The sequence below is a fragment of the Squalius cephalus genome, assembly GCF_949319135.1.
Source record: "Squalius cephalus genome assembly, chromosome: 4".
NCBI lineage: Eukaryota > Metazoa > Chordata > Actinopteri > Cypriniformes > Leuciscidae > Squalius > Squalius cephalus.
This window is the reverse complement of record NC_137125.1, coordinates 28,020,604-28,035,969: the sequence shown is the minus strand read 5'-3', so window position 1 is coordinate 28,035,969 and position 15,366 is coordinate 28,020,604. Positions and strand designations below refer to the sequence as shown.

The window sequence follows — 15,366 nt, the reverse complement described above, 5'->3', positions numbered from 1 at the left end:
GGATTGTAGTGAAATTTTTATCTTGTATTTGCTGTTTGTTTTTTGTCTAGTTAAAGCAACAACATGGAACTTTTCCTCTGCGGTCGCCCTACAGGTTGGAAGCGGAATTGTCCATTACCGCTGTCGTAAAATGATTTACGGTTACGGTCAACGCATTCTCATCCCCAAATCGTCACTTTCAAACATTCTTCAATATCCGACGCACAAAGCACCCTTAGCGTCAATATGAGACGCTTCGGTTATGGGTAGGTTTAGGTCTGTGGTAGGGTTATGCGTCTCATATGGACGCTAAAGGGTGCTTTGTGCGTCAGATATTGAAGAAATTTTGAAAGCGTCAGTAAATGACGACTTGGGATGAGAACGGGCTGTTACTGTATATGAAGCATGCAGGTTTTTTTTCATATGGGCAATGATAATATTATTAATCTTCCTCCTTTCATAATTTATACATGTTTAGTAGACTAAACATTTTAACTCAAACATTTGCGATTTGCATGTCGATTGCAATGCTCAAATCTGAACGAGAATGATAGCGATATCATCCTAACCATCTAAAACTAGCATGTTAGTGTTTACTAGCTACCAGATTGATAATTCGCTCATCTACTAACGTTAGCTGATTCATGAAGATAAATGGAGGACCAGATAGTTTCCATAACGTAGCCAGGCAGACAACAGATTAGAAAAACTAAAGATAGTATGCAAGCAATTTACTTACTAGTTCAACAGCATGACGGCCAAGTCAGCATCGGTTTGATGATAAGCTCACGCCAGCGAGCAAACGCTCGACCAATATTGATCCTCGTCCTGCCTTTCAGTTTATCACTCTCCCTTTTCCTCTTCCGACTCTACTCCGACAAAACTGGACTTCTTACGTTTTGCTGCTGCTTCAGCCATGACGAAAACAGACGCACGAAAACAAACGCGTTGGTTGGCCTGTCACGGCCGAATTTGAGGAAGTGGTGGGCGAAGTGACATATGCCGTAAAGCAGTCGAATTTTGTAGTTCTTTTTGAGCTCTGGTTACTACCCGCACCCCGAAGTTACATAGTGCCAGTAAAAGCGATACAGACCCCGTCAGGCTCTGGCAGACGTCTCATTCAACCTATTGTAAGTCGATGTACCATCACAAGGGTCTTGGAAATATATTATGAAGGTTGAAAAACTACATGTTGTTACTTTAATTTTCGAGTCATAGTCTAGCTTTTGTTTCTCTTTGTTTTCCCTGCCTATGTTTTGCCTCCTCGTGTGTTTTGCTTTCCTTGTTTTCAACACTACAATAAACTGTTTCACCTAATTCTGTCTGTGCTTGGGTTCGTATCTCAAAACCCTGACATATACACACACAATTATATATATATATATATATATATACGTACATACGTGTGTGTATTATTAGCACTCTTTAATGTTAATGCAATCTTACAGAAATCTTTATGTAGGCCTATTAACAAGTATTTGGGACGATTATAATGCCATGCTGCAAACCGCTTTATGCCCCTTTAGCACTTTATTCAATAATATGTTTACAAGATGAGAACACGAGAGACACTGAAAATGCATGTTAGAAACAGTGTTTACATGACCTCTCTCTATGACAGAATTCAGTTCATTAGAGTAAAAAAAAAAAATCAACATCTTATGTTAGAGGAACTCACTGTCTTGCAGCCCAAGAGTCAGCGGATTTAGCAAAGTAAATTTCAGAATGAAGATGAAATCATGGTAAAAATGAACAGAGTAGCCTAAGCCTATAGGCAATAGATTATATTGGATAATCTTAACTGTCTTTCTCAATGTGTTACTACCATGAAAAGTCAATGAGCAACTAATGACAACATGGTCCATGGCATTGAAGACTTAAAAATGAAAACCCTTTATCTTATTACTTTTAACTCTTACTTGTAAAACAACATATCACACAATATACAATTAATCAGTTTGACAGATAAAAAAAAAGGAAAAATACAACAACATTAATTAAAACACTGTAGCCTATACAGTTACAATAGGTGAGTCTGGTGTTCGAAACATTAGAGTCATGAAATGCACAGAAAGTCATGATATAGCCTACAGGTGGTTGTTCAGTTCATCACTTAGAATAGCTTACAACACTAGAATAGGCTTATTCGGGGAAGTGCAGGAAATGGTTGAGTATTATTTTAGGTATAACATAGGCCTATTTAGTGCCTATCATGTCCATTTATAGTCTTTACACATCAGCTTGTATACTTATATGGTTAAAAAGCTGCAAATTTGAAGACGCTGACGTCACGTCAGGTCGTCACGTGGGTCACCCGTTTGAAAGTTCAAGACGTACGGATAGACGTTCGGAAAGACGTTCGATCGATCGGTCGGTCGTTCGGATGTTTGATTTTGGCACGGAGTACCCGCCATAGCATGGATCATTTGCATGTCAATCGCTCGTGCGCGCGTAGGCGTGTTCAAATTAAATTTAATGAGGACGCGTTTGAGAAACTGTACATGCCGCTGCTTTCATATGGATTACTTAAAAATAGAATATTTGTTTTTTATATAATTTACATACTTTAAAAATAGAGATTCCAAGCGTTGTATAGACATGCGTTTCAAGTCTGTGTGACAAACATTCGCTGAGTTACAGGTCATTTTCTGTCGCGTTTCAGAATGAGTTTCACATTGAGAGAGACGGCAGAACGCGCATCATGTTTATTTTCTTTGTTTTACGAAAAACACAACATTTTGTTTTTATTATGAGTGTACACAAAAAAAAGAAGACATTTAACAGTTTTGAATGATGTACAATACAAGTATGTAAAATCAAAATCAACAGAGTATTTTGCACTGATATATAAAAAAAACGAGCAGATCACGCCGGCGTGATTGCCGACCTCAGGGGGTTAAAATAAAATGATGTTCTATGCCCCACTGGCATGTGTTGTTTTAGTTGAGAAATGCAGTTCAGTAAACATTTACACTTAGTTACAGAAAAAACACGCGTCACGTCATCTGCCCTTACATAGACTGCCATTATAAAAGGCCCAGAAGGATATCTTTGCAGCACATTGTCATAGAGACAAGGAGGTGGGCTCATTTTACTCAGGCAACCAATCAGTCTCTCAGGATCATTGTGAAGCTATCAAGCCATGCCCTAGCAACCATTAAGAGCACCCTAGCAACCCAAACAGAGAGGGATATCTTCAAATCCGAATGTCAGAGGCATTGGGGTTGGTTTATTTCATACTGGCAAGCAGCCTTTGGAGTAGCATCATTGACAGCTGCCAAGCCACTTCTTAGCAAACAAGCAGAGTACCCTAGCAACCACCCAGAGTACGTTAGAAACCACATAGCAACATCCTAGCAACCACCCCAAATACTTTAGCAACTGCATAGCAACAACCTAGCAACCACGCTGAATACCCTAGATAAAACTATAAACATAAAACTACCCTTGATAAAACTATCAAAATGTTTTAATGTTTGAAGTACTTTTTACATTAACAGCCTATTATATTAACAATAAAATGTGCTTTTGAAGCTATTTGTGTCTTGTTTATTGTCTTAAATATTCATAATGTCAAGGGCAGCAGACATGGTCATTCGGTATAACTGGCCTTGGTCATTCGGTAAAACCGATATAGTAAATATTTAAATGGAATAATATTGTTTTTAATAACTAAAATAATACAAATATAAAGCAGAAAATGATTTTTTTTTTTTTTACATTTCACCTTTTCTCCTTTCCCTGTGCAATGTTTTACTTGAATATGTTGGAGTGTTTAGAGTAGTCCAATAAAATGATTACATTTATGAGATCAGTGATAATTTTATTTAATATTTATTCTGTGGTACACACTATATACTATCTCAACATCAATGTCAAATCATTTTTTTTCATGAATAATTATCTGCAAATGAATAATTTTAGATATATTCATGGTTAAACTGAATGACTTTTTTGGTGACAAATTTTGTCCATCTTGTAAAAAATTACAAAAACAGTGTTAATTGATTGTACAAACCACAAAATCGTATTGTTAACACCTAGGTAAACTAAAAAATGGTTTCAAATATAGTTATATCTCCATTCTATTTTTTACACTTTTAAAAACCTTATTCGTCAATGACCCTTCACCCATTCCCATTCTACAACTGATGACCATTTGCTCAGGATATGATCAACCCAAATGGTGAAGAAAAAATATATAACTTGGCTTCCTTCATCTCTACGATAATTAACTCGTTTTGGGGATGAGCTCATTCTAAAATATACTTTAGAGTGGAATCTGAGTCAAGGACGACATTTTATTATGTTAGCTATGTCACAGAAGATGAGAACAATGTATTCCACCAAATAAAACAAACTTACTGACATCAGGGGCCCGTTCTTCGTACGTCGCTAACTCACTTAGCTGGATTTGATTGTTGGCGATTTGGCATGATCTTGGATTGTTTGGTTCTTCGATGCTCATCCTGGACTTGCAGTCATAGCAACAGGTGCGCAATCTTAAACCTGCTCGGGAGCAGGCTTATTTCATGTTAACAGGATTAGACTGCAGCTTTATAAGCGGAGCTGATGCGGGAAGTCCAGCGCAGCGTGATAGTGCACTTTCTGAGATATATATTTTTTCTCGTGACTCGTGAGATTGTCGTTTACATTATTAATTTGTTGGAAAAGTACATTTATTTTCGACTTGTCGGAGTCGGGCTTTAACTACAGAACAAACGGTTTGCATTGCCCTAAGATTATTTGCGAGTGGCTCTTTCCTTTACACTATTGGAGATGCGGAGAACTTGATGGAAAGTGCTGTCTGTCGTGTCATTCGGAGTTTACCTGGCGCTTTTATGTTTAAAAAACAGTTTTAGTTTTTCTTGGTGGCATTTCCAAGCCACTTAAGACCCAATGTTGTAAAGCAGTTTTTTTTTTTAGGCTATCATAATTTTTTATGAAGATCATGCAATCATGACCATGCCATTACAGTAGCCTATATGTCACTCAGGCTTCACTAACGTGATTGGTACCATAGACTATAGGCTATAGACTGTCATCAAGGCCTCAATGAAGGGGATTATGTGAACAGAAATGGGGTTCACAATGTAAATGTGCAGCCCAGTTACTATTGGGATTCTTAATATTCCAGATTAATAATATTATATCAAATTTAAAAAAAGGAAGTTGACTAAAATCTTCCATATCACAAATGTGAAAGCAAAATGGCCAGGATCTGTGCACCAAACCAGTTACAATGCAGCTCTAGCCAGGACAAGGGCACACAATGAAATGAACTTTGGCTAACTAAAGGGAAGATGTCAGTGTCTGAAAAGTCTGAGGGTTGCACACCTGACAGGGCCTGTGACAAAAAAAAAAAAAAAAAAAAAAAACTTTTCATTAAATGTTTAATAAAAGACAAATATGCTTAGTTCCTTGAGTTTTATTTCAATTGTTCTTTGTAAAGAAAAGCCAGTGGTCAAGTGCCTGCAACAAGAGATATTAGACACATGCCTCATGCAACAAATAAAAAGGAAATGTTGGCTATTCACTGCCCACCTGTAGGTCGTAGATGACAAATAAGGGTGAAACAGCATTTTTTTAAACAAAGTTCTAAATTGATTGAGAATTGTATGAATTTCTAAAGTTCAAATACTGTTGTTTTTGAAACTGTTAGAGGTTAGCAGATTTTTTTTCTCATTATGAAATTTATTCAGCTTTTCTCACAGCTCCAGGCAAAATATGTCCTGCGGTGTGACATGACATTACTATAAAATTCAAATATTGAAATATTATTAATTTCAAATACAAATCAGGTATGTTTTAAGTTTAACAAGTATTCTTAAAGAATGATCATTAAAATTCTGCATATATTTTTTTTTCACAGCTGTTTTTCTATTATATTCTTTGCTTGTGCCATCTTTTACCACTCACTCCAGTGGAAATATTGTGTAAAATGAGAAAAAATATTTGAAAATGTTTATTATTTTTTATATAGTTATATTATGCAATGTTTTCAAATGCATATAATCATTTAAGCTAGTTAACATAGTAATGTTGTTTAATTGTGTTTGAAGTGATGTCACACCACAGGACATCCCGTCATGCCACAGGACGAAATGAGACACTGTATGAACATTTATGGTGAAATTTATTGAATACTTTTGTAACAAACAAGTTCATTTGCATCTCTATTTGAACATTAATGAAAATGCAACATATCAGTACAATCTTATTACTTAGTGTATGAATTTGAACTAAAAACATAGTAAACAAGACATACTGAATAATTAACATTTTGGAGGCGTCAAATCAGACCCAGTCATAAAGACTATTCATTTCTATTTTTAACTTAAAATACTAAACAAATATCTTGTTTCTCAGGAGAAAGTCATTAAAATCATGCTAAAATAATTAAAAGCATGTTAAAATCATCAATTCAGCTCTTTGAACAAAGATTCCAGGTAACAAGAGAAATTTGACTTCATCCTGTGCTAACCTTTCCCTGTACCTCCTTGTCCTTTCTTTGCTCATGCCTAAAAACTGACAAATCACTTTAAAAACAATGATCAGTGACTGTTAACATACACATACAGTACAACAAACAAATGAAGACAGATATATATATTTATGTTTAATATATGTATAATATGGGTATATTATATATAATATTTGCAATATTTGTTTAATATATATAGAGAGACAGAGATATATTTATATTTATGTTTAATATTGCAAACATAACAGACGAGAATCTAGCTAGACATCTGACTTAATTATGTCACACTACAGGACGGCATGTCACACCACAGGACTCTTTCACCTTTGCAGCCATTTTGAGTAATTGCTATACAAGACTGACCTTGGGCATTATAGTAACTGAATAAGTTCATTGTTTTAAACCTGAATATGATTATTTTTTTAAAATATTTTTCTTTGTTCTCAAACTAGATCAGTCACACCACAGGACTATCAAAAATGGACACGTTCATGGTCTGACAGAAATGATGAAATATATCAAATTAATAGCACATCCAAACATCTGGATTTTGGAGTTCCGGCAAGATGGCGGCGATGGCGGTAACTTACTAGACGTCTCCTAATAAAAATCAGACTCCAACCTTAACAAACACTTAAGAGAACCTGAACTACACTAAACCAACTCAGCAAAATACCAACTAAAGACCCGACATACTTTAAAACTGTGTCAATTTGATTCACCGCGAAAGAAAGAACTTCAGAGAAAAACTGCTCTGTGAGTTGCAAGCTAGCAAATGCCTCAAACAAAACCTGCAAAAGAGAAAATGAGTCACCAACTAAAAAAGCCTAAAGAGAAAAACTAAAACTAAAGAGAAAAGAATCCTCTCCAAAAGAAAAGAAAGTTGTCCACACATCGCTTAGCGACCATAACTACCGGGGATGTGCAGAAGAGGAAGAAGTGAAACTTGTTTCTCTTCCTGATACCCCGCTAAATAGCCCAGCACCCAAGAAACTTAACAGCGGGCAAACAGAGCCATCAATGTACGAGTTACAGATGACCATCTTGAAGACTGTAAACGATAGAGCTGATGAACTGGCACGTCTGATAAGCAGCAACGCAGCAGATATCAAAGAGCTCAAAGTTTCTGTCGAGTTTGCACACGAAGAAATCAACGACATAAAATCAGAAAATGCTGCGCTTAAGAAGCAATGTGAAAAGCACCAGATGGTGATATTGTCACTGAAAGAGCGTGTAACTGATGCCGAACGCTACAAGCGAAGATGGTGCCTGCGACTTTACGGATTACCTGAGCAAGATAATGAGAACGTCAAACAGAGAGTGGCAGAGATCTGTCAGAAAATTACACCAGAAATGGGGGCCAGAGCAGCTGAGGGAATTGACATCGCACACAGGCTGGGAAGACGAGCGGAAGGCAAAACCCGCGGTGTCATCATCCTCTTCACTTTTCGCTCAGTGAGAGATGAGATCTGGAGAGCCGCCAAAAACAACGTGAGAAAAAGCTACGTCTTGGGGAAGACTTGACTAAAGAAGACAAGGAGAAGAGAGCTGCGCTGTGGCCAATTATTGAAAGAGCACACAAGAACGGGAGCAAGGCGTACTTTGTGGGAGTTAAAGGATACATAGATGGTAAGGAGATTCGCCATGTGTCTGAAAGCTAAACCCAAACTGCCGTTTATGATGATGTTTTTGCTCTCTTACCCCATATCTCATTCGCTCTGATTAACAAGAGATATTCGGGAATAAAAGAACTATATAAATGCAAGTTGGCAGAATTCGTTCTAAACCAATGTTCTAATTGTTATTTTAGACTGTGTTCACTTTGCTAGTAATGAATGTCCTAAATGTTACTTAACACTTTGTTCATACGGTTAATATGTGATGAACAATTTTCCAAAACTGTCAATATACTATATTATTATTATTTTGCTATGTCCAAATGTAAAATACATACTCAATACAGGAGTAATTTTATAGGGTTGACGTCTTTGAGATAATATTGTGATAGTTTTATATATAAGGTTTTTTTTTTCTGGATTTAATTTTGGTATCTGTTAACACTAGGGGTCTGCGAAATATTGTAAAAAGAAAAGCGTTTTTCTTATTTTGTAAGGAGGCAAAGGCAGATTTTGTCTTTCTCCAAGAGAGTCATTCTTGCTCAGAGGATGAAACATTTTGGAAAAAGCAATGGGGGAAGGAAAGTTGGTTTTCTCATGGGTCTAATTGATACTTTGCAGTCACGTGACTGCCACGGATACCTGGCGGGCAACAAACGGGTATTTTCAACGTTGAGTCCTGTCTTTCTAGTAGATATCAAGTCTGTTAGCGAGCTAGCTGCATAACTATGGACTAGGATTAACTCCAAGGTAGCTAAATTGTGTAAAGCAGACACGTTTTTTTAACCCTCTGATGGTCTTTATTTATGTCTACACTCTGGGTTTTGGGGTCTCTAGAGACCCCAGAAAATAACATTTAATTTTGTAACAAGATAATAGTTGTTGTTTTTTTACAAATGTAATTTTATTCTGTTTGTTAATGTTTTTACTCAACATTTGTGCAGTTTTTGGAGAATTTATGATATTTTTTAAATTTCTATAAATAAATTAATAAATAAATATTTAAATAGCCTTTTTACAAAAAAACAGCATTTGATGTAAAATTCACTTTATAAAAGACCCAGATTTCTAACTTTCATTCATGGGGATAACATGGATGATTTTAAATGGTTTAATGTAACATTTTTGCCCATTTTTTGGAAAATGCAGTTTTAAAATAAAAAATAATAATTTTAACCACTAGATGGCTATAGAGCTCCAGTATATGCTATTTGCTATTAGACTACCTGAAAGATATCTTTTCACAAGTTGGATTCAGTTGGATTCATATCTAAATATTATAAAATCACAATTATAACAAAAATAAAATATTTTTGTCAAAGTTTAGCATTTTTTTGTACCAAAAAACCCCCCAGTTTTTCAATAATGTTACATTATGATTAGAATCAAACCTGAACAAAATGTTACAAAGAGAAATGTTGGAGTCTTAAGATTTTATCATTTATTTCAATCATTTATTTTTAATCTAATTCTAGATTCTAGACACACACAATTGCGTGTGTGTGTGTGTGTGTCTGAGAGATAAAGAGAGAGAGAGTGTGTGAGTACACATTGTCGATGTGCCAGTGTCACCACACCACTTTATATTTGAAGTGGTTTAGCATTTTGGATGATTTTATTTGACAAATTATAGCCTTACAAATGTTCCTGTGTGTGTATGTGTGTGTGTGTGTGTGTGTGTGTGTGTGTGTGCGTGCTCTTGTTTTCATGACAACTGAGGACATTTTTATGATAACACACCAGCAATATGAGGACACTCGGAAAAATGAGGACATTTTGGGGGTCCTCATTTTTCCACGCTCACTAAACAGTTGTAGATGCTCCTAGAATGCCTCTAAACCAAAAATCTCCAAAGTCCTGAAACATCACAATTTTATGACATGAAGTGTTTAAGTGTGTTTATGGTTTTTGCTCGTTTGCGGATACGCCAACTAGTGGTCAGATCTGGAAGTTTAACACACTTTTAACACACATTGATGACGCAATCAACGGGTCCTCATATTGTACGTTTTCGCAATATAAAGAATTTATGATTGTTGTTCTTTATTTATGACTTGTTAATTTGAAAGATATGTGATATCTATCCTGTGAAGCGTTCTTGTTGTACATGCTGTTGTGATGATTGTTGTATGATTCGAGTCATTGGTTTCAATAATAAAAAAAAAAAAACGTTTTCATACACACCAACTTTTTAAGCTAGTTTAGAATTAGCCTACTGTAATTAACATATTCCACGTAACCAGAGTAAAATAATAACATCACCAATTTGCTTCTGCTGATTAAGTATCCTGTTCACTTGGAAGATAATCAGTTCCTCAATTAATTGAAATTAATCAGCTGGATAAGATAATGTTAGTTTATTAAACTAAAAGGACAACATCATTAATAGCCTGGGAATATCTGGACTCTTCTTTTTAAAAGCTTACATAAACACACATGTATTTAAAAAATGATAAATAAAAAGAACTTGCAGATTGGTAGTGAATTTAAATATGCCTTGTTTTAGTCATGTCATGTCAGAATATCACAGATAGATGAATAACTCCACACATAATATAAGAAATAGGCTACTACTATAAAAACAAATCTAACACTGCAAAACTCTGGTTATAAGAGCCACATCCAAACTGAACATGCATATTAATTAAAATAAATGCAATTAATATTAAGAACTTACTTTCAGAAACAGCATAATCACGCCACGGTGGGCCAGCATAAAAACCCGGTCCGGAGCTGCCACATAAGGTGGAGTCTCTCCTGGTCTTTGAAAACCTTGATTATGCCATAATCCGAACTATCAATAATGTTTAATATATATTTGGGAGTCTAAATGGCCAAATGACCACCCAAATAACAGCAGTAAGTGGCACTTTTTCCTCCCATCGTCCGGTTATCTGTTTGGACAAGTGAAGTGCAGCCTGCATACTATGTGCCGGCTTTTCCCGCATACCCAGAGCCAGCGACCGTCGTCTCTGCTGCTGCAGTCTCTTCAGGCATGGCCTGGTAAGTGGTAAGTTAATTAACGTTACTTTTCTTCATTTTCAACCACAACGAAAGTTATTCTTTGAGTATATGTTAAATTTGACCGTTTTTTAACATAAATTTATGCTTTGCATTACACTGTTGTAGCTGCAGTTGCACAGTGTTAGCATCAATCAATTAGCCTAATTAGCTAAAGTTAATGACATGCATTGGTGAGAAAATGAGTAATGTTAATGTTAAGCTAAAGTTATTATTTCTATGGGCAGGGTAATACCATTTATACATCCTATTTTATTCAAGTATGGGTCTTTTTTGGTACTTGTCTTGCTGACTTTTTTGTCTTTATTATCTATGTAGTTAGATCTTTGCTAATTGAGGAGCACATGTATGGCCGAAGAGCATGTCAAAAAGGAGAACCAGACTTAGTCCTCAGGCTGAGGCTATTCAGTTTATTTTATCTGGACGTGAAAAAACTTGTTTTAAGGTCAAGTGGATCAGTGACTTTAAAGGTATGTCATATGTGGTCGAAACTTAAATATTTATATTATAAATATGATAGCAACTGTTACAGTACACAGCATTAGCCGACTTAACCTGCCACTGTGCAACATTAACACTCTATTAAAAGTCTGATATTTGTTTATTTTGTAGTTTGTCAATATATAATAGCGATTAATATCTAATTTTGGTTGCATAACTTGACACTATTTTATTCATTTTTCCTCAGGACGTGGTGTATTTACCTGCACACCAATTGAAAAGGGATCGTTTGTCGCCGAGTACCGTGGGGAGTTAATATCACAATATGAACAGGACAAGAGGCAGAAGAAGTACACAGAAAAACAAAATGCTTTCTTGTTTGATTTTGAATGGAACAATAGTGCATGGTGGTAAGTCATGGCCTATACAAGATCAGTTATTCTCTAAAGCCTTGTGTTGTTTTGTGGAAAAACCTTTTGTTTCCTCCTACTTTAGCATAGATGCGTCCCGCGAAGATACCTCGCTAGGAAGGCTGGTGAATGATTGCCACAAGTCACCAAATTGTAAAATGAGAAGGTTGACAGTCCAGGGTAAACCTCATCTTTGCTTATTTGCAATTGAAAACATTCAAGTAGAGACTGAAATAACCTACGATTATGGAGATTCTCAATGGCCATGGCGTAATCTGGTAAGTAAGACCTCTTGATAGATCATACGGTATAGGATCTGTTAAAATATAATTAGTTACATTTCCCTTCAGGAGTGTATGCTCCCCCTCAATATCTTCTTGTGGAATTACTTTACTGATGAAATTGTATAGACTATGTCCAGTTAATTATGCACCATGAGGTGTGCTTGCATGCAATGAAGGAAAGATTCTTTAAAAAAAACATTAAATACTAATTGTTTGATTAAAAGAAGTGAAGGTAGAAAACCTGGCTTTGTCTAATATGCATTGATACTTTAATTAAAACTTATTGTTGTATTATAGTACAATATATTTCTGACTGATAATTGTTGTTGTACTTCATTGCAGACACCAAGTGGCATGATCCAGACTCAAGATTCAGGAGACCCAGAAGTGAGCGAGAGACCCAGTTCATCCTTCCAACAGGTTACTACACATTTACTCTGGATTTCTTCTAGTTTAATACGCCTCACACGAGTCCTGTGCATCAATAAAATGCATTTTCACCTTCTTCAAGCAGACAAACGTGAAATGTTGAAGAATCAATATTACCATCACTAGTTTCAGCATACTATCTTGTGTAAGGAAATTACCCCTAGCATTTGATGGAACTAACTACCCCTCAAAACATAAAAAATTCTTAATTTTCACAAAATTCAATGTTTTTATATACTTCAAACACATTTATTGCCCATGTAAGCTTCTGTTTATCAGTTTACATGGTTTAACTTCTAAGGAAGTAGATCCCTGTCCATTACTGTGGAGATTTTAGGTTTCTTTTACTACAACAGTATAACTTAGAAGACAGGAACGCTGACTCTTTGTGTGTTCAGTCGTCATGTCCTCATTTTGTTTTAGGCTGTGAAAGACTGAACTGTGTTTCAGACGACGTCCTGATATTGTATGATCTGACACGTGTAGTGTGTGTGTTTAGTCATGTCCTCATTTTGTTTTAGGCTGTGAAAGACTGAACTGTGTTTCAGACGACGTCCTGATATTGTATGATCTGACACGTGTAGTGTGTGTGTTCAGTCGTCATGTCCTCATTTTGTTTTAGGCTGTGAAAGACTGAACTGTGTTTCAGACGACGTCCTGATATTGTATGTTTCAACGTTTAGAGTGTGTGTGTGTTTAACAATGTCCTCATATTGTGGGTAACTGGTATTGTGCAGTTTTAGATATTTCCATAGAGTCTTGAATGAAAAGCCCAGGTCCTCACATTAGCTAATTTTACTACAATTTGTGTTCCTTAAATGCAAAGTTGAGCCCTTGACTTCAGCAATGAGTCTCAGCCCAAAGGTGGTCATTATGATAGATTGAGGTGGGATTTCTTTGAACTGAAATGGGTAGGATCATTAGTTTGTTATAGTTCTGAATATTTCTGACTGATAATTGTTGTTGTACTTCATTGCAGACACCAAGTGGCATGATCCAGACTCAAGATTCAGGAGACCCAGAAGTGAGCGAGAGACCCAGTTCATCCTTCCAACAGGTTACTACGCATTTACTCTGGATTTCTTTTAGTTTAATACGTCTCACAAAACCTTTCCTGTAAGTGAATTACCCCTAGCATTTCATGGAACTAACTACCCCTCAAAACATAATATATTTTTTTATTTTTCACAAAATTCAATGTTTTTATATACTTCAAACACATTTATTGCCCATCTAAGCTTCTATTTATCAGTTTACATGGTTTAACTTCTAAGGAAGTAGATCCCTGTCCATTACTGTGGAGATTTTAGGTTTCTTTTACTACAACTAGGGGTGTAACGGTACACAAAAATCACGGTTCGGTACGTACCTCGGTTTTAAAGTCACGGTTCGGTTTATTTTCGGTACAGTAAGGGAAAGAAATGCAAACATTAAACTGCAGGTTGTTTATTACTATAAACTTTTTTTAACAATTTGTTTACACTTTTTTAAACACTTTTTAATAAAATATAATAAAATAGATATAAAATAAAAAAGAATAAGAAATAAAATACTGTTGCAAAGTTCTCCACTAAATAAAATACTCTCAGTCTCAAACCAATATCACATAAAATATAATGAAAAATATAAATAAATAACTATGATTACAGTGCAGGAACAGAAAATAGCCCTATATTAAAATAATATTAAACAAATATATTAATGTATTATTATTTTTCAATAATCAATCAACATAATCAATTTAAGATTTTTTTTTTTTTTTTCCACTTTTTTAATAATTATCAAAATAAAATATAGTCCAAAGCTATACAAAGCTATTATTACCAGAGCATGTGATCAGAGCAGGTCATTTTACCATTGTTGCCAGCATGACTATACCAGCTCAGCAAACAGAAATCTAAGTTACTACTGAGAAATTTCACCTTATTTGAGCAGACTTTGCTTTTCCAGTGCGTGATCGGTACATGATTGGAGTGTTTGGGCCGTTAACGACAGAGCAGAACGCGCAGCGCAAACACGGACTCGAACATTGAGCAGAGAGCGCAGCGGGTCGTCGACACACACACACACACGCGCGCGCGCACGCCACGGAACGGAGAGTGCGGCGGCGCACACGAAGCGGAAAAGCTTTTTTTCGCCATGCAGTCTATTTCATTGTTACAGTGACGACGGGTAAAACACGGGTAAAACCAGAGAATGTCTAATAGGAAAAAACATTAGAATCAGCTGCAGGGCGGGATTTGCGATGAACGCGGAGACTTCCGCCACTTAATATGTTCGTGTGGAAACACGAAAATGTACCTATGTTCCGCACTCAAAATATTGCATTCAGTCATTCGGTACACACGTGCACCGAACCGAAAGCCCTGTACCGAAACGGTTCGGTACGAATACACGTACCGTTACACCCCTAACTACAACAGTATAACTTAGAAGACAGGAACGCTGACTCTTTGTGTGTTCAGTCGTCATGTCCTCATTTTGTTTTAGGCTGTGAAAGACTGAACTGTGTTTCAGACGACGTCCTGATATTGTATGATCTGACACATGTAGTGTGTGTGTTCAGTCATGTCCTCATTTTGTTTTAGGCTGTGAAAGACTGAACTGTGTTTCAGACGACGTCCTGATATTGTATGATCTGACACATGTAGTGTGTGTGTTCAGCCATGTCCTCATTTTGTTTTAGGCTGTGAAAGATTGAA

At 36.0% G+C, this 15,366-nt stretch overlaps 1 protein-coding gene across 1 annotated transcript; it reads left to right on the top strand.

Moving 5' to 3' along the window:
* Positions 1-10,696: 10,696 nt before the first annotated feature.
* LOC307157667 (N-lysine methyltransferase KMT5A-A-like) lies at positions 10,697-15,267 on the top strand (the record flags this gene model as incomplete). The annotated part of the gene is made up of 6 exons (XM_079869595.1): positions 10,697-11,082; positions 11,789-11,951; positions 12,037-12,229; positions 12,578-12,655; positions 13,644-13,721; positions 15,253-15,267. Exons 1-6 carry the CDS (start codon positions 11,007-11,009, stop codon positions 15,265-15,267), a joined length of 603 nt encoding a protein of 200 aa, XP_079725721.1. The 5' UTR covers positions 10,697-11,006.
* Positions 15,268-15,366: the final 99 nt, after the last annotated feature.